The sequence below is a fragment of the Miniopterus schreibersii genome (assembly GCF_964146895.1).
Source record: "Miniopterus schreibersii genome assembly, chromosome: 14".
Taxonomy (NCBI): domain Eukaryota; kingdom Metazoa; phylum Chordata; class Mammalia; order Chiroptera; family Miniopteridae; genus Miniopterus; species Miniopterus schreibersii.
Window position 1 is genome coordinate 30,911,410 of NC_138114.1, and position 26,541 is coordinate 30,937,950.

The 26,541-nt window shown below is 42.6% G+C and overlaps 1 protein-coding gene across 3 annotated transcripts in view; it reads right to left on the minus strand.

The window, feature by feature from the left end:
* Nucleotides 1–26,541, minus strand: part of PRKG1 (protein kinase cGMP-dependent 1) — a 953,315-nt gene that overhangs the window by 859,286 nt on the left and 67,488 nt on the right. The window contains exon 1 of one of the 3 annotated variants that reach the window (XM_081157645.1): nucleotides 23,682–24,141. The exons of 1 other annotated variant lie outside the window; for it this stretch is intronic. In XM_081157645.1, the coding sequence (XP_081013771.1) occupies nucleotides 23,682–23,992 (311 nt within the window). In that variant the 5' untranslated portion in view covers nucleotides 23,993–24,141. Of the gene's footprint in view, nucleotides 1–23,681; nucleotides 24,142–26,541 lie in introns of those variants that run through there. One more of the 3 variants, XM_081157646.1, reaches the window with a different exon arrangement.

Genomic DNA, 26,541 nt, shown 5'->3' on the forward strand with positions numbered 1-26,541 from the left:
TTGAAAAACAGCCAGTAGTTCAAGGAAAGTTGTCCAAAGCAGCAGATAGGTCTTCAAACCAATAGTGGGTTTAAAGGGGTTAAGGGGGCACAGAGATCGTAAAAGGGAACCAAGATCTGGGGGAGGGTGACTATACCTGACTTAGAAATTTTGGAGAACAGAGAGTTTAAGGAATTAACATGTTTGTTGTTGTATTTGCCTTTCCCCTCTAGACTATCTAAAAAATTATGTACCCTGCCTAAGCATACAGGGACGCTTCCTTTACTGAATCATCCCTGCTTCTTTAAAAAACAAAAAAAAGGCTGAGCGCAGTCGGTGTGGCTCCGTGACTGAGCGCCGACCTATGAACCAGGAGGTCACAGTTTGACTCCCAGTCAGGGCACAGGCCCGGGTTGCGGGCTCGATCCCCAGTAGGGGGCGTGCAGGAGGCAGCCGATCAATGACTCTCTCATCACTGATGTTTCTCTCTCTCTCTTTCCCTCTCCCTTCCTCTCTTGGAATCAATAAAAACATATTTAATAAGTTTTTTAAAAGGCTTGCATAGCCCACATTTTCTCACTATGTGTCCTTCCACCCTGAGGCCACTTCTCCGAGGAATGTATGTCTACACTAAGTCACTTGGCCTCCATCCCAGCCCGCCTCACCTGCTGGTGAAGGGCTCGGCTTGTACATTCTGCCACTTGCTCCCCTTTCCACAGTCTCCCCACTCTGGACCTCAGGGACATTGGAAAAGTGAAGGAACGGATAAATGGAGGGAATGTTCTAACGTGTTTAGACACAGGTCTTCATTTAATCCACCCAACTATCCTGTGAGGTCAGGACTATTGTCACACATATTTTATAGATGTAGAAACCAAGACACAGATCATTTAAGCACTTGTGCAGAACATATAATTAGAAAGTAGTAGAGTTTGAATTCAAACATAGGCAGCCATGCTAACCATGACACTACACTGCCTCTCCTAACGATCTGAGATAAGCATTGCTTTTTATATTTTGCAAAAGAAGAAATTAACATCAATGAGATGGAAAGTTATTTGTCTGGCCTGGCCAGCGTAGCTCATCAACCTAGGATCCAGGAGAGAGTGGGTTCAATTCCCAGTCAGGGCACATGCCCAGGTTGTAGGGTCGATCCCCAGCAGGGGGCGTGCAGAAGGCAGCCGATCAATGACTCTCTCATCATTGATGTTTCTCTCTCTCTCTCCTTCTCTCTTCCTCTCTCTAAAATCAATAAAGAGATATATATATATATATATATATATATATATATATATATATATATATATGTTTATATATATTTTAAGTCATTTGTTCATGTTCACATACCAATATACCAATAATGGGCATAGTGAGAACTTGAACTCAGGTCAGATAACCCCAAAGTACTTTGTTCTTCCCATATTTCCCAGAAAAAGAAAGTTGACTTTTCCCCAGTTACCCTGGGGTGGAGGAGTTCCAGGGAGCTACCTCACTACTCATTTCTCATACCAGGATCCAAGAGAAAATTAAACATTCAAAGGGAATGGCCTCTGCCCCTTCCTGCCAATGGACCTTCCAAAAAGATGAGTGTAGAACTCAACTTGAGTTCTATGCCCACCAGCAGGATGGTCTGGTCAAAAGTTACTGGGCAATGAGCTGCTCTGAGGGCCGAGGGGGCACTGGTGGGCTCAGGGGAAGAAAGGGAACTCTGTACAAAGAGAAAAGCCTCCCAGAAAGGAGTTAAAAGTGGGTGAGCAGAAGGAAGTAGGATTGAGTCTGTCTGCCAGGGAATTACAAACTCTGGCGCCACCAGCCCCAGGGGGCAGGAAAGATGCTCAGATCACAGGCTGTGTGGTTTCCTCCAGCATAGGATCCTGGTTCCAGGAAAGTCAGAGGCGAGATGGCTGACCCGCATGGTGTGGGTCATGGCAGGATGTGGGTCAGCCAGAACAGACAGCAGAGAACAGACCACCAGCATTTACCACAGCTGAAGCCCCCGCTGTGCCGAGGACTGACATCAGAGAAGAGCACTCCAGTTCCGACGATCAGGTACGGAACCTGGAGTAAGTGTGCAGACTGGGGTGGAGGAGACGGAGCAGAATCCTAGTCCGAAGAGAACCAGGCCAGTGCACTATTGGTATCTGGGGACAGGTACTTCTTTGTTATAAAGACTATTCTGTGCACTGTAGGATGTTTAGAAGCATCCCTGGTATCTACTCTCCCTCCAGTTGTGACAAATAAAATGCCTCCAAACATTGCCTAATGTCCACCGAGAGCCACTGGGTTAGCGGAACGATAGAGACCTAGCATCTACTGAGTGCTTTCTACGTGCTGGATGCTGTTGTAAGTCCTTTACAAATATAGTCTTGTGTAATTCTTCAGTGCGGATATGAGAGGAACACTATTACTATCTCTGTTTTAAGATGGGGAACTGAAGGCACAGAGATATTAAGCAACTTACCTAAAGGAACAGCATGTAACTGGCAGATCTGAGATTCCAACTGGGAGGTCTACTTCCAGAGTAACTATGCTGCCTCCCTTTTTATGGACGAGAAATCCCAGGTGCAGAGAGGCAATGGAAACGATCAGTGGCAAAGAGATTCGAACTGAGGTTTCTCTGACTCCAGAGCCTAAGCACTCACCACATTTTACTGGTTCTCCAGTTTCTGTCAGAGTGGGACCAGCATGAATATTGACTGGGCTACTGACCTGGAAACTACTATTCATAGTGTCTAAGCACAGGCTTGGTCTTCAGTCTATGGACAAATACAAGGCAAGGGTTAATTTATTTAGCCTCAAGGATTAGAACAATGGGGGGTAAGGGACCGAGAGCTCATTACACAGGGCCCTGGGTCTGTGTGAAATCTTTCCTTCCTCCACCTCCCCCCTCTTCCCCTGTCCCTCCAACTCAGTATCTCTCAAGCTTTTGGGCCTTGATTTTATTTAGCTTTTAAAAAACAATCTACTAAATGTATTAAATAAAATAATGCATTGCCTATTTCTAATTCTTATATAATGATATCACACACATATCCTTGATAAAAGTAGTTAGCCCATAAAACTCGGCACAAATTATAAGCGCCCATGATTAAAACCATTTCATTTCTGTCTCTGAAAATAAAAGGGGGGGGGGGGACATTACATCTAAAGTTTTCCAAATCCGTATAGTCTGCTGGAAGCCCTAAATGTCTTTTTTCTTGAATCAGTTGCCTTCAATACAAAGAAGAACCCTATGTCTACTTTACATGTAGAATGTCTCTGGTATGCTTTAAGCCCTCGATTTACCAAAATATAATATCTGCAAATCTTGTCCAGAAGATGTGTCCACCTGTAAAATGACAGGCAGACAGCAAGGGAATTTGCTTGGACTCGGGAAGCGGTTCCTCGAGCACTGCCCTGCTCTGGTACGTGAGCAAGTCCATCTGAAAGCAGCAAAGCCCAGTGGCTGGCTGGCTCCTATCACAGAATTCCCTTGAAGTTGAGCTGGAAATAACTGAAATTGCTGTTAACTATATGATTTCCCTCAGTGAATGAGGCAGAATAAGATTGGGGTTATTAATTTTAAATGAACTTGCTTATTTTACCCTTGAAGGCAACTGAGGAAATAGGGAATTATAGCACGAGCTGGCTGTGCCCGAGTAAATAAAGCCCCCAGCTTGAACCTGGGAAAGTGTGCATTGCCAGCACTTAGGGATTTGATGACAAAAACACAGAGAGCCAAACTGCTGGATCAAAGCATTTTGGGAGCTGATACAGGAAACAGAAACTTCAAGAAAACTGCCTTGACATCTGCAACAGCTATGATTTCCAAGAACAATAATTTAGAAACATCTAGAAATTAGAAGTCAACATGGAAAATGAGAGAGCACAGAATTAGGTCTCAAAGGACCTGGGTCTGGGTTTTGCCCTTTACCAGTGATATTACCTAGATCACAAACTCTCTGGACCTCTGTTCGTTACCTGTAAACGAAGGGGCTTTTTATTTTTAGCCCTAACTTAGCACTAAGGGACAGTGCTCTGTAGTAGAAAGATCAGGGAGCGTGGTGTCAACCAGACCTGGGTTCAAATTCTAATTTCATTGGTATACACCTCTGTGATCTTGATCAAGCTGTTTCACCTCTCTGAGCTTTAAGTGCCTCTAATGTTAATTGTTGACTAATATAGCATTTGAAGATGAAAAAAAATCTGAAATGTAAATGTTGGCTCCCCTTAGACTATACTGGTCCAAACCCCTATGTACACAAATTTAAAATCAAAAACTCTAAAAACCAAAGTCTTGGAAGTTTATAGAAAATTCACTTTGAAACAAAGACTAACCTGAATTTACCATGACGAGTTCTGTAGCTTTTATTTTTCCTATTTAGTTAATTAAATATTTGTACGTTTTGCTGAAAAAATGCCGATATGTTTGTTTTCCAAGCACTGCCCTAGATCCCTAGGGGTGTTACAGAATCCATTCTAGGTGTACTTTTATGCTATCATTCAAAAATCTGGGGGGGAAATCTGAATTCCAAAGCACATTGGAACCCAAAGAATCCAGGTGAGAATTATAAACCTGTATTATGTTATTATACATTTTAATTGTTTAGCAATAAAGTGTGACGGTAATTTTAAGGGCATATCTTAGGGCTGAAGAAAACAAAGTTTCCATCTTTTAATTTTTAGAAAATTCTAATTATTTGAAGCTCAAAACCAAGCATTATCAATTCAATACATACAAATCAAAACAGAGAACAATGATATATTCCATTATGTTTTCCACTTGCTAATACTAAGCTTTGATACTCAGTTGTCATGTTCATCTCTCCCCAAGCCAAGACTCAGTGCAACAAAACTGTTAGAAGCTGAGAGCAATGAGAATAGAGGAAAAAAGAGTGAAAAAAAACTATAATCCTATGTGAGTACTTTCTATGCCCAGATACTACACTAGTCCCTTTAGGATGTATTTCTAATTTAACACTGAGATTTAAGCCCTGTCCCCAGGTAGTTTACAATCTAGATCAGGACAGACATATAACACTCGTCCCTCACTGCACCCCTACCAAGAGCCAGGCACTGTCCTGGGTCCCTGGATCAACAGGGGTGAGCTTATGTGAAGCCCTCCGGAAAGACAAGGAACAGAAAACAAATTTCAGATGATGTGCCATGCAGAAACCAAGGTAAAGTACATGACAGAAAATACTTGAGATGATAGTGGCCATACTCTGTTAAGAGAAAGTATCTGAGGAAGTGGCACCTAAATGTGTTTGTATGTGTGTGTGTGTAGGTGTGTATCTATCAAATAATATGTAACAAAAAAGAGTTAATACCAAGTATTGAGGGAAAGCAGTTTGCCACCCCAAAATACACCTTTTGGGATATTGGTTATCTGAAGTTGATAACTTTCAAGAAACAAAAGACTCAGGAAGAAAGTTTGACCTTCCCCCTAATTGCCTAAAAGAATTTAGATAGAGGACCAGCTCCAGGAATAGATATCATCATAGATAACTATAGTTCCATACGAACTAGGTATGATTAGGATGAAACCTAGCAAGGTTTATGTGAGCAAAGTCCTCTTGGTGTCCCATTGTTAAAGACGGCCCAACATTTATTTACCACGCATTTGATTTCTCATCTGCATGTAAATTACCTTCCTGCCCTTTGAAGTTCCAAACCACACCCTCTCCCCCTTTCCCTTAGCTCAGGTTGGCATTAAGACTCAACTGCATAACTTATCCTGTGGTCCCATACACTTACGGAACCCCTGTGCGTACATATGTAACAAATCTGCTCACTTTCTCCTGTGAATCTTCCTCATGTTAATTTGATTATTAGTCCAGCCAGAAGAATTTAGAAAGGTTGGAGAAAAATGACTATCAGCACCCCCAGTATCAAAAGAACAATAGACCTAGAAGAATTCTAACCTATGGGTATTCCAAAAGTTAAACCATTTCAGACCTACATGGGCAGAGAAAACCTCCTAGAAGTAAAGGGCAGGGAGAACTTGGAAAAAAGAGGGACACCCCCATTGGTAGCAGAAGGCAAGCAGCCAGGGCTCCTAACTATGCATCCCTGCTCCAGTGTTCTGGGCACTGACATGAACCGCCTTTGATCGTGTTTATGGAACAGTCTGACACGGTTCCAAATCCCCACCCTGTGCTTTCAGGGGCTCTCAAACTCTAGGCACCTCGGAATCACTAGAGGGACTGTTAAAACATAGATTGCTGGGCCTACCACAGGGTTTCTGATTCAATGAGTTGGGATGAGACTTAAAAATGTGCGTTTCTAACAAGTTTCCAAGAGACCCCGATGCCTCTCGTCCAGGGCACCCCTGAGGTCTTAGTATCTATTATGCTCTGCCCACCATTCTAGATTCTGCGCATGAACAAAACACGCTCAAACAGTATCAACCTGCTCAATGATTTATGAGGTGTTTTGACATTTCTGTTGCATCGTACGCATTTTTATGAAACTGCTCTAAATCCTTTGTATGTGAATGTAATATGTACCTATACTATTTTAATTTCCCAGTTGTTTTGTATGTATATGTTTATCAAAACTGGTTCCCACACCCAAGCATCACTGTCTCCACTATTACTCGTTTGAATAAGACAATTCAAGTCTGTGCAATGGAATTTGAGTTTTCCAACCACTGGTGTAGCTAAAGCTGGACTCTGCAGCTCACTGCAAACACATGTAATAGTTTATCGCATCTGAAATCCCTTTCATCAGTTCCCAGGGGATCCTAAAGTCAAATTAGTCTTTATTCTCTCAAACTGAAACTGTTCCTGGTACCTGCACAATGAGAAAGAAAGCAAAACGTGCCGCCTCGTTTCACTGCTGAATAAGCAGCAGATCTGGCAAGTTTCTCAACTGGCTGGTGACCAGAAGCCTTTGCACCAGGTTGCACTGACTGGCACCAGAGCAGAGGCCTCTAGCAAGCACAGCCAGCCAGGTAGCACGCCAGGGTCCTGACCCAGAGAAACTGGAGTCCGCCGCAGCCACTTAAATCAGTTACGTCCCACTGGGGACAGGCCCACCTGCATTAGACATCATTTAGTCTCGTTCATCTGCTTCCAGCCCCACAGGCACAAGAACCCATTAGAATTCTTCCTTTTAAAAAGGTTCTACCATTAACAGAGTTTTTACTGAAACTCCCCACCTTCTTCCTGAAATCACCACCTCAGGCACATCTAGGGAGCCGGCACGTCTCCCTTGCTCTCAAATCTCGTCCAGTTCTTTGGTCTTCTAGCACTCTCACACACACTTGCCCACTCCTTGATTTCACAGTTCAGCCGTCTCCTCCGTCTCTGCCTCTCTCGTTTCACAAACAGCTCCTTGATCAATTCCATATTCCCCTCAGGGATCGGTGCTTATCTTTAACCCACGGATGCTCTCTACTGTTTGGGAAGCCGGAATGGCCAGGGAGAGGTAACTTCAAGGACGTATCTTAGTGCTGAGACAGTGGAAATCGTTGGGAAGTTGCAGAAAGGTACCAGCCACACACTCTGCTTACTACAGTACCTCTTAGTATAAGAGCCAAATGCGTAGACTTTGAACCCAGGCAGATCGTGTGCTTCTGGGCAAATTACTTTATTTCCCTGAGTGTGCTTCACTTTTGTTCGTTGCTGCAATGAAGCAAACACTCTCTACCTTTCAGAACTACTATGAAGGTTAGAAAGACTCCCTCTTTCTAATGCCTGAACACAGTGAGCATTTCCTAAAAGGTAACCTGCTACTATTATTATCACTGTTAATCATATCGTTACCACACTAATATATTGGATCTATGTAAAAAACTAAATTCCTCAGTTTCTGTACTACTCCAAAAACAACTACAAAATCATTCACTGGGGCTCTTCTGACGCTAATGAGAGTTAATGTTTAATGTAACAACATATGTCCTGGGTCTAAATACAATATTAACATTCTACACCTAAATCTTCACACTGAGTAAACCATAAATTGATGTTACATATTCATTCAAGTGAACTGATATAATTTGAAAAATAAGATATCTGTTTATATGAAATGTACAGAAAGGGTAAATTTATAAAGACATTTCAGGGATTTCTTAGGGCAGGGGTGGAGTTTGAGTTGTCTGCAAATGGGCCTCAGGTAATTAGGAGGGCAACAGAAATGTTCTAAAACGGGATTGTGGTCATAGTTGCATGACTATGAATTTTCTAAAATCATTGTACTGCACATGCCCCTGAGTGAATTTTATGGTATGTAAGTTAATACCTCAATAAAGCTGTTAAAAACTATCTTTTTTTTTTGTACTACACAACACATTTCAAAATAAACTAGCATTTTTATTTGTATTCTAGAGCTTTCTATTATCAGTTCCTCATCCCAACTGTCAAGAATTTGTCCAAGACCATTAATGCATTCCTCCACAGGCTAACAGGGCTGTCATCACTGCTTCCACCCACAATCATATTGTTTTTGAAAAGACATCCTGAGATGCAATATCAAAATCATTAAGAGAAAGCATTTTATAGGCTAAGATTATATTCTGCCTCTGACGGCTTCTCAGCCTGGACAGAAAACATTCAAGTCAGGAATGAATGGTTTTCAAATAGAAATCCATTATCAGTGCATAACTTTTATGCAGACGTTTCAGGAAACAGACAAGGCACTTTGCTCTCAGTACTTGTGATGGATTAAAATCAAATCATCAAAGCAGTGGGTCTTTAAAACTGCACAGTACTCCAGAGCAGGAGTGCCATATTCTACGTGTTTGATGGCCCCATGTGTTAAAATGAATGCTGAGAACAATGTTACTACCGTTTCATATAAATACATCTGCAGAGAATGACCACCAAGCATTCCTCCTGTCAGGAGAGCACAGGCAGCTAGCTTTTTCTCCAGGTACTACCACAACTATTTTCATTAGGATTTCTTAATATAATTTAAATACTTAAACCTCAGTTTACACTCGACCAATCCATTCTTAACCTCTCTATAGGCCTGCAACTGCTCATTGCTGAAATAAACTGCATTATTCTGGAACTTCAAACTTGTTTGTGTTTGCCCTTCCTTGCCCACAGTCAACCCACAAAGAAGTCGTGTAGGATTTCTGCGGTCCATCAGTCCTCTGAATCAGACCCAGCAAAGCCAACTGGGTTGCACCGGCCTCTGCTCTAGAACCTTGGCATTACTGAAACTCTTTCCACTCCATGCTCTTCAGTTTGTTTGAGAGATGGTTATAAAACCTTAACAATGGAATCTGGTGTAATAAACTCAATTAAAATAACAACATAATGGTAATCCCAACAATTTGTGCTTTATGCTGTTTATGGAGCCCACGCTATATCTGGACCCTGCACTGAGGGACTCACAAACATGATCTCTAATCATGGCATATGTTTCAATCCTCATTTCTAATGAGAAAAATGGAAGCTAAATGAGAAAAATGGAAGCTCAGGCAGATTCAACGCCACACACTAATAAGTAGTCAAGTAACAACTGAATCAGAGCCCATGACCTTATCCATTGTAGGCACTGTGTTCTGAGCCTCCCCTGCTTGTATTTTCCACAAAGGCACTGCTGACCCACAGGACTCTGGATTCTCAAGGCAATCTCATGAATGCATTGACACTGCATTATGTGTAGAAAGGGAGATAAATAGAATCTGATGACCTATTGCATTTACAGTGTTGTCGCTTAAGAGCTGTTGAATTTGGGTTGTGTTACCTCATCTCTTTGATCCTTAATTATCTCGTCTATAAAATGGATGTGACCCATTCTCCTTTTTTAACTCAGATATTTTGAGGCAAAAATGAAATCACATGTAAATCCATTTTTCTAACTAATGAATATAAGTTGTTATCAAACCCCATTTTGCTAGATGCAAGATATACAGTTGCACTGGTACAGAGGCCTTTTAGGAAAATAACCTCAGACATTCACAGAAGCACATGACCATATGAAAACATGTTTTCTAGGATTGGGTGTTCCCAGGTTCCATCCTAACGAGGTAAAAGACAATATGCCAAGCAAAAATTAGCCTTTAAATTGTCCGTTTTAGTTAGATCAATTTTGAGGCAAGCGCCAAATGAAGTTGTATTTTATCATGAGTTTGATGGTCTCTGTTGTCTCATAATATTAAGACCTACATTAATTTTTGCATAGTCAAAATTAGCAAGTTATTATATTCAGCTTGACAGGATTTTGTTAGAGAGATTTCTGGCTGCATCTGTAAAAGAAATTAAGAACTTGAAAAGATTCTCCCATAACTATTTCCATTAATTGCATGCTTGTATTTCTCAACAATCAACCCATTCACTCAACCAATTTACAAGGTTTCATGTTGCATAGCTTGAGACGGGATATTTATTAGAGGACAAGTATGCTTCCTTAGAAAGATAATATAGAATTACAGATGATTCAAACTAAAAGGGGCTTTTAAAGACTATGTTATCCCAGGTTTTCCAGCAAAAAATTCAAATGTCTTCAGAGGCAAGACAGGTAAAACAAAAAAAGGGCATGAGCTTGAGAAGACAGGAAACTGCTGGAGGGCGAGGAGAACCGGCTGGAAGCTGGGATGCAGAACATGAGTATCCACACCAAGGCTACTCAGGTGTGCTGAGCCCATCTTACGGGAACCCCAACTATGGCATGGCCTTCCAGGCCGACCTGGCCTCCGGCGGGAGCTCTGGCCCCTTCAGCCGCACCAGCTCCTCCAAGTCGGTGATTGTGAAGAAGACTGAGACCCGCGATGTGAAGCTCCCGTCTGAATCATCTAATGTCCTGCCCAAGTGAATGACTACTGTGGTCCCTCCTGTCCTCCAAGCCTGCAGGAAAGGAGCTGTGCAGGGAGCAGCGGGCACAGAAGATCCGCTGAGACCCAGCCTCAGTCCTCAGCTCACCTTTGGGGTGGGGGAGTTTACTGCCAGGGGTACTACCTTTTTCCTATGCCCTCAACTTAAAAGCCAAATCAAGGTGTTTTTTTCCAAAATAAAGTCTCAGCTGGCTCAGCCAAAAAAAAAAAAAAAAAGACAGTAGCAAGTGTCAGGAGCTATGATGAACTTGAGAAACACAGGGAATCTCACAACTGTGGGCCAAGGCATTCAAGTTCAAAAGTTTGTAAAGCACTCGTTTGGCCAAAGCAAACATGCCACCAAGTTCTACTGAGCCCAGTGACAGAAGTTTCCCATTTAAAAATATTTTTAATTTAAAAGATGAAGCACCCGAGGGCAAAGCATTTTTAAGGGCTGTGTGGCAGCCCTGTTCTGGGTTCCCAGAATACAGCATGGAGCGAAAGAGATACTGGCTCTGTTTTCATGGGATTCACCACCTTTAGGGGGGGAACAGATATTAACCAAATAATGACCAACTTATAGAAATTCAAACTTTGATGGACATGAAGAAGGAAAAGGTCACAGCACTATAAAGTCAGATACTGAAAACTGGAAACATGACTCCAACCCAGGTTTACTGGGCCCAATCCATGTTGGAAGAATTCCAGAAAAGGCAGTGTCCTTTTTAGCATATATTCTAAAGTGACGGATTTTAAAATGGAAATTTGATTCAATAAGGATAAGCACAGGCTAATTAAAATTTTTAATCCAACAAAACAAAATATGCAAGTACAAGATAGGGAAAACTTACAAGTATGATACGGCAAAAATGCTGTAGGCACAAGCAGTTGTTTTTGATAATAATTTGAATATAGCAGAAATACAGTATGATTTTCAGAACTACTGTGATACTCAGGTGTGCTGGTCTCTAAAAGAGAACACACTCATGGTCACCATGGGTAGACGCATATGAAAAAACGTAGGTATATGAAAAATTATCAAAGAGTTATATAAAAGGAACAAAATTATAAAAGAGAATGGAAAATAAGACTTGTGCCCGGCCGGGTGTGGCTCAGAGGTTGAACATCAACCTAAGATCCAGAAGATTGCGATTCGATTCCCGATCAGGGCACATGCCCAGGTTGCGGGCTCGATCCCCAGTCGGAGGTGTGCAGGAGGCAGCCAATCAATGACTCTCATCATTGATATTTCAACTCTCTTCCTTCCTCTCTCTGAAATCAATAAAGGTATATTTAATACCAAAAAAAAGAAAAATAGAACTTGCTCCAAAAAAAAAAGAGTTGTTAGGATAATCAGATAAGCCACATGGTACGTAGAGAACAAGCATGGGCCCTGGGGTTACATGGGCTTGTGTTTGAGTTTGAGTGATTTTTAGCCCACTGTTTCAACTTTGGGCAACGTGTTCAATTTTTCTGTGCCTCATTTCCTCCATCTGAAAAAATGAGATGACTGTGAGAATTAAATGGGAGCCCATATGCAGGATATAATAAGACATATTTTTAGTAATCATTTTCACCATAATCATCATCACTAATTGACCACTAAAGACATGGGTAAAATGTAACAATTACTACCTTCACTTTATAATGGATTTCTGTGATGACAAAAATTTTAAGTCCAGAAAGAAAGAAAAAATATGAAGAAAATAAAAAGTGAGCTTAGGTTGAGAGACATTTTTAATATTATGTTCTCCCCTTACAAGATGTGAAAGTAATGGAATGAACTCCCAAAAGAAGTTCTGAACTCTAGTAAGGAAAGTCAAAAAGGAATGGAACTGGGGAGGCGGGGGGGAGGGGGTACCTGCCATAGATGATTTAAAAATTCACTAGCAAGGGTTCACCTAGATATTATTTAATAACCTCTAAGCTCATCTAGCAGAGAATGTCACTCTTGCCAATACAAATAAATGTATAGTTGAGTTATTTTCCATCCATCACACTGACAGTAGCCCTTAGGAGGCCAGAAGATAGAGCACTGCTCTGTGATGAAAAATGATTAACATGACCCAGGACTTCAGTGGTGGTACCAAGCAACAAGACAAGCCACAGGAGGGAAAAGGTCACTTGAGAAAGGAGGCCATCTCTCTGATGAGCAGTGTTTTGTTTTATATGTCAGGATGAAGATTCTGGGCATGTGTAACACTTTATTCACCTCTCTGCACATCTTGCTGTGGCATCTTCACCAAGATATTTCAGTAAAAGTTATTTTAATCTCTTCATTTCTGAGAGTACAGAAGGGTAACTGTGCATTGCTTATAATCACCATGATTATATTATAAACGGAATATAACTTTTCATGGATATAATAGGATACTTTTCAAATATCAGAATTTTCTAAAATAATTTCTTATAATTATTCACAAACATGTAAAAAATACTCAAATACACATATATAATGCTTCTAAATTGCCTAACCTCTCCATTCCTGGAAGTTTTTTCTTTAATTATTATTATCATTTCAAAGGCCATAGACTATACTCCTTTAGTAGCTCCCTATAAAAAAAATCCACTTTTTAATTAGGCTAGGCATTTCCTACCAAAACTCAACAAGAGGGGGAATGAATATGTTAACATCTTAAGCAGAGCAAAGAAAGGGCAACGGCTAGATGAATTCATGAAGTATGCAAAGAGGTGGCAAAAGTTAATAAAAGATGCTCTGTTCACAGTGGCTTATTTTATTTATTTGCCATTCCTTTTCATGAGGGTTGTTTCAAAATAATATCCATTTAGTTTTATGCCATTCAGTGCTACATGAACAAGGAATCATTTAGGTCTTGTTTCTTTCTTTCAAAGAGAATATAGGTCCCCATACTAAGTAATGATAAAACATCTGGAAGGCAGAGTCAGGCAGATTATAAATTTTCATGTAATATTTTCCTTTTATGAAGAACAAAAAGTCTGAAGTGAGATTTTTGAAGAAAAATAACTATTTCTTGATCAAGGCTACCACTGTAAACAAAAAGTCACAGCAAGTTTCTTTCATAATATTCTAAAGCTTTTCAGATCTATAACAAGAACCATTATTCACATAAATGTATGATAAAGTCAGCACTACATTGTTTTAAAGATATATTTTTATTTACTTTAGAGAGCGAGAAGAAGGGAGAGGGAGAAAAACAGAGACACTGGATCGGCTGCCTCCTGCACACCCCCTCCTGGGGACTGAGCCCACAACCCCGGCATGTTCCCTGACCGAGAACTGAACCTCTGGGTGACCTCTCGGTGCATGGGACAGCGCACAGGATGACGCTCAACCAACTGAGCCACACTGGCCAGGGCGGCATTACATTTTTATAAAGGTAAGTATTAAATGAATGATTAGAAACTTTAAGCAGTTCTTTAATTTTGCACTGTACCATACTTTATGGGGGAAGAGAAAAAGTGGTTTTCCTCTAACAATTCAGAACTGAAAAAGTCCAATTAAATAAAACCCACTTACTCCAAATAAAGAGGAATTCACTGAATGGACCTCCCGGCCAAAAACTATTCTTACTTATCTGAGTGTCTGCGGACTGACTTTTCTGCGCTTTGGTATCCTCAGACAGTTCCTAAATAAAACAAGAGCAATGACCTAAAACGAAGGCCATGATTCACATAATGTTCCCTGCCCAATATGCATGCAGTGGACACTCGGGAGTGTATTCCAACGCATTTTTTCTCTCCTCCCATTTGACATAATGAGTTGCCATCAAGGGCTTAGCAAAATGGTACCTGTCACTTTCAGATGTTTAATATTCCTCTGTGAAGGATACAGTGACACCCTGTCAAACCAGCACAAGTCTAATATGAGGCCAGCTTTTCCGCCTCGCCATGATATGAAATGTGTTGCTCAGGCACCAGCGATTTGGGCAAAGTGTGCCTTACGAAGATGGAAGTGTGGAAGTGTGCTAGCCTGTACATTAGAATGGCCAATCCACACTCCAGTCCATCAGTAACATTAACTCCAGAGGGGCAACATTCAGGATTCCTATTTTTCTTTCTCGTCATGACTATCTTTTTATCTTTCCCTTCATTCCAGATTTAGAAGCATTGTGAAAACCATAATTTATTGATAGAGCTGGACCATTAAGATGATATACAGTATATCCGGAATGGAGATGCTTTTCCCTTACAGTATATCATTATTCCTGGCCTAGATCTGGTGAGAGCTTGGCATTACCATATTACAATAGTTTCAGAAAACAGCAGAAGTATTTTGCTTCACTGAGGTGTATTTATCATCACTGACATTTAATACAATTGACCAAATTAAACTGACTGGCTGATGCTCTAATTACTTCACATTCGAAGAAATTCGGTGCTACTCCTAAAGAGCGGGTATGGACTGGAAGTGAGAAAACTGAACATTAGAAGCTCAGTAGCATTAGGAGATCTGCTTTTGACACATATTAATAATTTAAGCTCTTTACTTCTGCTTTTGCTGGACTTAAGTTACTCCACCTCCACATAGAAGTCAATAAAACTGCATCTCTCTAGAAGCAAGGCTGGTGAAGTTTAATTAGCATTTATGATCTTTAGACTGGCAAAGGAAATTAACATTTATTAAAAATTTGATGGAGCTGAAAGTAGTCGCTGAATATATTGACACTAAATTGTCACTGATTTTTTTCTATACTAATGCCAGTCCTTTCATATCTTGGATTATAAGAACTCTAAGAAACAGTGTCCTATCACCAACTCGTGCCCATCATATTAACGGCTAAGCCATATAAGTGAACACATGCTTTTTGTTCATGTTTCTTTATTATTGCTAATTCCTCTTATCCTTCCCATTTAGGTCCAATAACCAAATGCACCACATGAAGCTGGATTCATAATGAAAGTGTTTACTTTCCTTATGATTAACTTCCCTGCGTAATTAATGTCCCCAATCCTCTGGGCAGCCTTATTACATCTACTCTGCTCTAACATGCTATCTGTCAGCTGAATACATTTTCATATTTTACAAGGAGGGGAAAGAGACAAGAGAGCTTCTCACTGACTCCCATTCTGAGAAGATTATTTTTACCACAAAGTATTTGCAATTATACTAGCTATTTCCATCGCGTACATAAAGTGTTGTATGGGCTGATCCTCACCTGAGAAGATAGTGACTAAATTACAAATGTAAACAGGCTCCGATCAGAGACAATTAGGAACATCTTGAGGAGTCTTTAATGCCATGAGGGGAAACAGGGCAAGAAAGAGACCCAAAGAGCTGGCAATGGGGCAGCAGGGAGGTTGTGACCACAGGGGGTCCAAAGTCCCAATCCAACCCCCCCACACACACACCCCAAGCCTTCCTGAGGGCCCTACGGAGAGTGTGGTGTTATCTCAGACCTCTCATCTGCCAGCAGTGCCCAGATCGGTACCCTCAAACCAACCCATCCGGAAAAGAGGCTGAGAGCTTGCTGTGCTCGCCCTGCTCTCTCTGAAGCCTCCTTGGAAAGTACTCCTCAGCCTGATCTCAGGCTGTTTGCCTTAAAAGGATAAAATATCTGTAGGGGTAAAAAAAACACACTGTAGCCGACTGCAGAGACATCACATACCAGAAGGAGAGGCACTACAAGCCCGGTCCTGCTCTTCCAAGGGGGGCTCAGCATTGTCTCAATTTCATATACTTAAAATTTCATAGAAGCGTCTGGGACCCAAGGAAACAGTCTCATTGGCTAACGAGGCAGCTGCCCCAGTGAAAGTGGAAACAAACTTGGGATGATGGCTGATCCTAAAGTGTCATATTTGAACTGGAGCCAGGACTCGTGGCTGGCAGAAAAGAGGAAATATTCTTTCCCGTTGAACAGAGCTGCTGACAATTTTCGTGCTCCAGGTCCGTACAGTTAACACCAGAGATCCAGGGGAAACCAACAGGTGCAGCTGCTATGGGGAAGGGGAGTTGGAGCTGCCCGGCTGCACTGCAAGCAGGGGATTTGGGCTGGCAGAAAGGGGCCAAGGAAAGTGCTTTTTAAAAGAATGAAAATTCAAATAACCAGTAACAACTGAAGTTGAATACGCTATTAAAAAGCTCTCAGTCCTGGCTGTATATTACGATCACCCTGGGAGCTAAAACAACGTACCTGCACCTCAAGTCCACCCAAGAGCAATGGAATAGAATCTCTGGAAGTGGCACCCCAGGAAAGATATTTTTTAACATTTCCTAGAGGGACACACATAGATTCTAATATGCAGTCCAGGTTCAGAACCTATGGGTTAGGAATGGTACTGATCATTCATTTAGGAGAATAAAAAGTGGGACATTTACTAAATAGTGTACACCTATAATTGGGGGAGGCACAGGGAATCTGCTTTTGCAAGCCCCTAGAGCTGAAAAGTTTTAGTCAGTGGAAACATTCTAGTCTTTAAGTGGAAAGTTTATCTTCATCCTTTGTTTAAACACACACACACACACAGACACACACACCCTCTTGTGTTCCTATCAGAGTGGTTCCCAAATTTTGCTGCACATTGAAATTATCTAAGGCATCTTTAAAAATATTGATGGCTGGCTTCCACCCCCAGACATTCTGATTTTAATTGGTTTGGGGTAAAACCTAAGCATTGGATTTTTTTAAAAGCTCCCCAGATGATTCTAATGTGCAGCAAAGTTTGGAAACCACTGTCCTATCTTATTTCTTCCACTTCCTCCTAAGTACTTCACTTCCTACTTAATTGCTGGCGAACAGATACACTCCCCTGAGAACAGCCTATATGTGACTCACTGGGTTTTCGTGCAGTTGCCTAATCCTCACGCCCCTTTGGGAAGCAGGAGAACCTAATGGTTAAGGAGAACCACTGGAGTTCAAATTCTGACGCAGCCTCTTACAAAGCATGTGACCTTGAGCAACTGACTTAGCTTCTCTGAGCTTGTGTCGGGCACCTCAGGGCTGTGGAATGGGGATACTCTGGAGTCTTCCTCATGGGGTTGCTTGCTGAAAACCACCATCTATGGAAAGCCATAGATGCCCCGCACAGAGGAGCAAGAGCTCAATAAATGTGAGCCATTGTGATGATGAAGGGCAGTGCCATTCTGGCCCATTCCTTCAGAAACAGCGGTGCGCTGACTCGCTCTCCTCCTTCCTTTTTCTGCCCTAAGGACTGCCCCCAACCACCAAGCCCTCCTGGTACCAGACTACAGGATATTTGAAAGGAACAACATGAAGCTTCAAAGCCAGCATTGGCCCAAAGGGAAAAATCTTAATGGTTTTCTGCCAAAATCCCAGTATAGCTCCCACACCCGGAGGCAAGCTTTCCACATACTCCGATTTGGCTGCCTCCCCGCTGTGGCTGTCTTCACCGGCAAAGCACTATCCAACTTGCAAGTTCCGTCCCAGTCTCCTCGCCTGCTTCTTCACCCTCAAAGCCCATTCCTCCTTTCCAACTTCTTTGCAAACGTGGCACAGCTTTAACAATACTCATCTGGCTTTGCCCTTTCCTGCCCTGCCCCCGCCACACACACACCTCTTCTTCCCACTCCACTCTCCTGCTTCCTTCATATAAATGACTATGATTATACAATCCATTCAGAAACAGGACACTTTTGGAAGTATGCTACTAGTCCCACCTTTGGTTAAACATCTGTTTTGTGTAGCTACAGTTTCTGTGCTATTGTTTATATTTATACGACGGTTTTGGAGGGAGAACATTCCTCTGCTCTTCCGAACAAAATTACACTTAGGGAGTTCGAATAGGCTGCACATACTTCTCAGAAAACAAATTTTCAGGAGATGCGGAGGAATGCAGTCATTGTAGAAGACGGTGAGAGGGAAGAAGTGCTGTCAGGAGGCTGGGTGCGAGGAAGCAGAGAGGTGCTGTCGGGGAAGGGGTGGCCAGCAGCGCCAGCTCAACAATTGAGACTAGGGTTCAAAATGCCACGGATGTGACTGCATAATAAGCTGCTGAGAGCCTGCTAAACGCTGCCTGCAGCATGTGCTTATTTATCATATTGTCCGGTGTTCTCCGAGCTTGGAAGACTCGGGTCTGAGGGTCTGAGTGCCAGCAGCAGGTCTGGCTCCCCGGGGTGGGCATCAGTACCTATGGTAGAGATGCCAGAAAGAGCAGCAGCCCAGTGTTCAAACTGGTTGCTAGGATACCATGGAGACCCTCCATTGCTAGGCAGACAGGGGAAAAAAATGTTTCCATATGCCTTATAACCTGCAAACAGCAACAACAGAAACATCCTCTGCCTCCTCCCACCCTTTCCCGTTACGAATCCAAACCCAACTCTTCAGTGAAATGAGGAGTTCGCGGTAGCTTGGAAATGTGGCCCAGTCGAGCAAGGAAGTTGGCCATTTGTATTCTCAGGCAGTCTCTAGAGCGGCTCTCTTTCAGGGCTCGTCAGTATTTTCATTACAAGCCCCCTTGGAGGGGCGCACAACTTGACTGTGCTTCCTACATAGGGTTTTAGCAACCTGTTCTCATACATTTTTTATAAAAGCCTCTACAACTTCAAATTACTGCATAGACTGTAACGTCAAACTAACAAATAGGGAAGTCTATTAGAATAACGTTAAGTAGGAATTTAACTCTTCCACAAGAAGAAAGATGAATTTCAAACACCAACTTCAGGTCCAGTTCTCGTGTCCCATTTGCCCAGGTATGTGAGGAATCTGCAATGATAGCCTGTGGCATAAAATTAGATTATTTTCAATGGGAGCAGTTTGAAGTGAGTGGAAGAAGGAACTTGTTTTCTATTAAGAGTGGACCGGGGTTTCTTTAAGAGTTTTAATCATCTGCTGATTGGTTAAATTAAACACTTTTACCCAGCTGGAATAGTTAAGGCTATTATCAGGACTGGATTAGACTGACAATAGGAGATTCAGAGCTTTACTAATGGGTAACAATTAGTCCTCTGGTAAAACACACATGCATCGTGATTATTCTAAACACAAGCAGAAATGCCCTCCTACCTACTTTATAAAGCAGAAACTAAGATTCTCCTTCTCTCTGGCCTAAACGAGCTTTCTCTCATTTCCCACTATGATGTTCTGGAACAGCCACCAGTTGCTGTTACTCCCCCCGATGTACGCTCTGCTCTCTTTTGCTGTCTATCCCATTTGGCTGATGGCCCTCCCAATCCCCACCCCACCCCTCTAACCCCATCTCCACTAAATCGTGGCCATCCTCCAAATACATATTTACTTTAAATATCTCCATTTCCACAAGAGTTTCTGATATCATAAAATTAAATGGGCTCAATTATATTTGCTGTGTTAAGTATCTCCTCTGTGACTTGCCTTACTCTACTTTCTAGAATATTTACTTGTGCAGCATTGTTAACTCTTTGTTAACTCCCTGATGGTAGGATCTATATATCTCTCACATCCAATGCCTGACGACAGCTTGCACATGGAAGACATACCACCAAAGTACTGAACTGAGCTGTAGGGCACACTTGAAATTTAATCACTACCTTTGAAGAAATCTGTTTTAATATTATACCATCTTTGATTACACTAAAGTGTTAAATTCTCTCAACTTCCTACAGAATTTAACATACAGCCTGTAGGAAGATTCCATTTCCCTTGAGATGAACTAGTGTGAAGGTTTAAAAGTTCATATAAAATCTTAAAATTATTGCCTCCTGAAAAATAAGAAAATATTTCTTTTTATCCTCAGTTCTTCCAAAGTACTTCACAATCGAAAAGTGAAATATAACAAAACATCATCATTCTATGAAATGCACCTACCTCTGGGGTGAAAAGCAACAGCTTAACAAGAATACAGAGACACCACTTTTGATAGGAACTCAAGTCTACGTAGCCCAACTAAGTGACACGGAACCCTGCAACAGCAAAACAGAAAGGGCTGGAGAATGTTTACCATGGGTAAGAGGTTTGGATCATGACAGCAGATACTGAATGTGCTATTACAGACTTAATTTTCAGGAATGAAATATTACAAAATAAAATTGCTTTAAAAGCCCATAATAATACAAATTTGATCTGTCTGACCTCACAAAATAGATATTTTTCTCATCTTTAAGACTTTACTTGCTCAATTTTCTTCAAAATATATAGACTAATAGTTTTAACTCTCAAGTCATTATTTGGTAGCAGCGGAATTTGGATTCCAATTTGCTACATCAGTTCTTTGCTTCAAATGCATAACAGAAAAAGGGCTTAAGGGCTGTTTCTAAACAGGCCAGAAGGAGACAAAAAAAGCACTCTCCCCACCTCACAGGTGCAGCAGGAGGGCCCTGACTGTCTGCTGGGATCTGACCACGCCTTCCCTCCAATTCCCACTTTAATGGGGAAACTTTAAACCAAAAATGTTAAGACAATCTAAGTAAATAAGTTAATTTTCATTTTACATTATTTTTTAGAGATCAAAAAACACTAAAAACAGAAGTTTAAAAATAAAAAACATTATCCTCAGAAGGCAACCTCAGTAAGCAAAAAGTAAACAAACATATTTATATTCATCAGATAATTGAGCAGAACAGTTACCTACATTTAATGGAAAGAGAACAGAAAACCAACATGCACATGAAGTTAAAGTCAATTTTATACTATTTAAAAGGTTTCGTTTTAACTTGAACTCAGGATAATCTGTGTGTAAGTTTAAGAAAGATGACTAAGTTCGAGTTTCACTAAAGATGAAATATAAAAACAAACACTTGCTAACAGTTAAGTCTGTATAATCAAATTATTTAGAGTGAAATAAATTTAAAATCAAACACATCTTCTTCACTTCGGCAAGTGTTCCTAATATCTTTGTGGAGCTATCTTGCACAATCATTCAAATGACATAACAGTAATCATTTTGCATACAATACACTTCCCTTCCTCTTGAGAGGTACACTCTGCCACTTAAGCTGATTTTATTCTCGCTTTCTTTATGTAAGTGTGAAAAAAGAACAGATGTTTTTCCAAAATTATTTAAGCTTAGAGCACATGCTATCATTTTCTTCAATAGAATCCTTCAGAATCACCAAAATCATCATGGTGATACCTTCATAGCTTACTTCTTTAAAGCACAAGTTATTAAATATCAGAATGCACAACATTGTTCCAAAGATAAAATGTTTATTACAGCAGAATTACCTGCCACACTCATTTCATTTTCCACCATGGGCTTTAAAAACAAAAAAAATCTGTTCTTTAAAAACAAAAAAAAGTTGTTCTTCATGCCAAGCACTAAAAGACTTCTAAAACTTCAGCTCGCTCCTTACTGCCTACATTCCTTTACATCCCATCTGAAACAACGCTTTACTGCCATTATCAGCTAGCTTGATCATGTTTCATCATAAAACCTATTAAAATGGTCCTTATATAAAAGTGGAGTTTGCTCTGTGTTACTCCAAAGTCCTGCAAATACTAGAATGAGATCCTAGGGAATTGCTTAAAGATGCAGAGAGCTGCCTTTGAGCTATTTTTTCATTATGCCAAACGTGGCCCAGGAGAGAAGGCCCTGTACCTGGGTGAGCTAAAACAGGCAAGATGTCGGGACTGTAAACTAATTCGCCAGAGAAAGGTGAAGTGGATACAGACCATTCGGGTTTCTAAGGCAGATCTAAGTCCACCGAACTATTAAGGCAACCGGGTGAAGTCAGAACCTCAGAGATGTTTATCCTTACTGTCTCTCCCTCACTCTCTCAAATAAAAACTCCTCGTTTAAGCTAAACCTGCGAGAGAAACGGCGCATGCTCTATGGGAACCAACAAGTATAGGTACAACTCTAAGTTCTCAAAAGTATAATCACCACATACTCTCGAACTCCCCGAAATACAGCCAATACTAATGGAGGTAATCAAGTATTGGCTCTTTCTCCTTATATTAGTTCCTTGTGTTTATGGAGTGAAGGGTTCCCAGGGACCTTGTATTATTATGTAACACGTCATCCAGCCAATGGGATGTAGGTAGGAACAGAGGATCGAAATCCTTCATTTTATCAGCTATGTCATTATCTATTAATTACAAATAGCATTCACTCGGGTGCCCGTTCTATATGAACCTTGCTCTTGCCTCTTTACTCTCCAGACGAACTCTGAGTTGCGTGGTGTAGAACAACTTTCATTCCATTTTCCCACCCCGACATCGAAACTACACAGTTCTCTGAAATGCTACAGCAACACCGGAGTGGTTGCATCAGAAGCCAGGAGTGAGGCAAACCATGTGTCTCCACCGGCAGAAAGGTAGCCCTACTTCCCTATAGTTGACCCTGGAAACACGCAACCCTCTTGGGAGAAGCAGGTGCCCCCTGAGTAACAGCATGCAGTTTCCTTAAGGGAAATAAGCAATATTCTCCTCCCTCTGATGTTGTGAAGAGATTTTTAAGAAATCAACTGACTAGGCTTCCATTTGTGGATTGCAAATGTCATCCAATTCGGTAAATCAAAAAAAAAAAAAAAAAATCTTCCCTTTTATATGCGCATTTGCTTATTTTTGGCACTTTGATGATGACAGAGCATCAGGTTCCAGGGGTACCAGCCTAAAGGGCCAGCAGGTACAGAAACCCGGGAGAGCCACAAAAGCACGGAAAGTAAGGGTGATAGCAGACGCATTTCGAGTCTGATGAGCCTGCATTTAGGATTTTCCGGCTGGGCAGCTCCGCCAAGGCATTTGGGAGATGGGATTTTTCTCGGGCTTCTCACACTCGCTCGCATACACACAGCCGGACACACACCTGGGGCGCATTCGAACTCTAGGTACAGTAGGTGGCACACACGAACGCATATGCACATATTAAAAAAAAAACACAAAAAAACAGCCTGACATCTGACAAAGACACGAAGGCAAACGTAGGTGCGGCGAGCCTGGCTCTGGAAACGTGCAGAGCCCCGCAAGTGGTGCCCCCTTAAAATGAGACATTTCTGAGGGAGGGCAGACACGGCAGCGGGGGGGGCGGGGGGGACAGACAACGCAGGGACCCGCGGCTCCCCACCGACCGGGCGCCACATGGCCGGCGCGTAACCCCTGCTTACTGCGGGCTCTTGGGGTAGAAGGGCAGGGTCACATGGCTGAGATCCTGGATGTCGAAGGCGGTGGGCTCCGCGGAGATCGCCTGGCGCTTGGTGCGCGGCTCGCCCTGCAAGGTGCCGGCGCTCTGCTTCTGCGCCTGCTGGGTGGCCGGCCGGATCACCGAGCGGTACTTGTCCAGCTCGTTCTGAAGCTTCTGGATCAGTTCGTCCTTCTGATCCAACTCCAGCTCCAGCTCGTCGATGAGAGCATCCCGCTGCCTCAGCTCCTCGATCTTCTCCTGGAGCGCGTACTGTAAATCCCGCAGGGTGCCCATGCTCCTCCGGCTGCCGGGGGCTCCCGCCCGACGCCGCTGCGCGCCTGGGGGCGTCCTCCCCTCTCGGATCAACTTTCCCCAAAGTCGCCGCTGCCTCCCGAGTGCGAAAGCTTCCTACTTGAGACCGAAGCCAGCCCTGGCTTCTGAGCATGCCCAGTCCGCGGGCTCCAGCCGCCGAGTTTCGGGGCAGATTCCACTTCTTGGGGCCGGCGGCGAGGCTGAGCGCGGGGACGAGCCCAGCGGCAGGTCCGCCCCGGGATTAAACCTGCGCCGGGGGCCCGCGGGGGGCGGGCGGGGCGCGGAGCCCGCGGCGCGGGGGCGGGGAGCGGGAGAAGGGGGCTCGGAGGGGGCTCCCGGGCCGCGGCGGGGCTGCCCGGGCGCCGGGCTGGAGTCGGAGGAAGCGGCGGTGCGCGTGGGGAGCCCGATAACCCTCCGGGGCGCGCGGGCTGTGCGGGCGGAGCGCGGCGGGGGGGCCACTTTGGGGGCGGGGAGGTGAGAGGGGAAATGATGGAAAGGAAGGACCCCTGGCAAACTGCGGAGGTGTCGGCCGGCTCCAGGGCGAGCCAGCCTTGAGGACGGCGGGCTCCAACCCCGGGAACGTGCCCGGGCGGAGCGGCCTCCGCATCTCAGAAGCTCTGACTTCTGGGGGTATTTTAACCCGCAGCCTCCCCGAGAAGGGCTCCCGAGCCCTGGGTCTGGACTCTCCCTTTTCCCGAGTCACCTCTTCCACCGGGAGCGCAGCACACAGGTGGCTAAAGCTTGAAAAGAAACTTGCCTCTCAGACGAGCCACTCGGTGCCTGGGGGGGATTCCCCCTAACATCCAGGCGCCTTTGGGGGAGGGGGGGAGAAAGGGAGGGGAGGGGGGCTTCTGACACTTTCCCCCTAAGCGTTGCCACTCTGCCCGTTCCTGCTAATTACTCCCCTTTTCCCCCTTTTCCAAACTCAGGATAATGAACTCTCTTTAGGGTGGGGGAGGGTGGGGGGGTGAGAAAAAAAATAATTGCTGATGTCCAAAAAGTTCATCCTAAAATTGAACCAAGCCTTTAAAAATATGACCTCCCTGTCGACAACCAAGCTGTTAGGTCTGTACCCTTGCACTTGAAGAGCAAGACGCATGCTCTGAAAAAGGGGGGGAATCACAGAGAAGGGGCCTATACCACCGGCCTCTGGCCACCCTCACCCCGTCCCTGTCCACTCAGTATTTCCTAAAATGATGACAATTAAGTAGCATCCTTTCTGTTCAAGAGGAATTCTGACATCATTGGAACGCATGTTTAGAATCGTCAAATATTTACTTAATACTTACTTAAATTTCTAATATTTATCTAAATCTTCACCAGCTCATCCAATTTCATAGCATCTTTATCAACAGCCCTCTAATTACTGTTTGGGGCACTGAATGATAAAAACCTCAAAGCTCTGTCTGCCCATTACTTCACACTAAACCAAAGCAGATCAATAATAGTTCAAAACTGCACTGCAATCTGGAACTATTCGCTGGACTCCGAATTAGCCAAGGACACATATATTAGTATCAAAAAAGAAAAAACTTGCGTACTTTTACTTTTGGATACACAACTTTTTCTGAGCTAAAAAAAGAGGGAGGGAGGGAGGGAGGGAGGGAGGGAGGGAGGGAGGGAGGGAGGGAGGGAGGGAGGGAGGGAGGGAGGGAGGGAGGGACTAGCCCACAGCAAGTTAGCAAGCTCTGTGATTTCAAGTGGCTTAAAGAGGTGTCAATGACAAAGGCTGTGTGATCCTAAACATTCCTCCACACAGATTATGATCTAATTCTTAGTAGAGATGACATAAGACACTTACTTTTTCTGCTTTCCAACATGAACGTGTAATCTATAAAGTGGTTAGTTCCCAAAACATTTTCATCTGTAATGCACAAAACATGAATAACTTACCAATACTGATCGCAGGAAATAATAGTTCTGAATTGTTGTTAATTAAAACTAAACCAAGAAGAAGTACTATAGCTTTGTGTAACTGACACTATTCTAAAAGAGCTTCTGTGATATTTTCTTTCTCCTGGGCAAAAGGCCAAATTCTTATCTTTCTAACCTACGGAATTCTTTGATTCCATGGGAAAATGTTTAAAACTAAATGACTATTCCTATCAATCTATTATAGGAGTCCATGAGGCCAAGAGTTTATGTCTAAAAATATATCAGAAGCAATATAGAAGGAATATCATTAGATAACTCCTAAGCAGGGTTCTATTGTAAGGTTCATTTGAGGCTTAAGTTGGGTTACTTAATGTCTTTGAGCTACACAAAGTAGAAGGTCGGTCTACATGTACAAATTAAAATAGAAATAAAAGCATTTTTTCCTCAAAATAAACAATTGTACTTCAACCAAAAAATAGGTATTTCTGAACAAAAGTGAGGGTGGTTTGGTTTTTTTACACTAAATTATATAAATTGTTTGCACTATTTAAACTATCATATCTACACACAACCATAGGATATATCCTATGTGGCATTTTCATTTTAAATGGAAGTCTTGTTATACAAAATATATTCCATGATGAATCCCATATTGA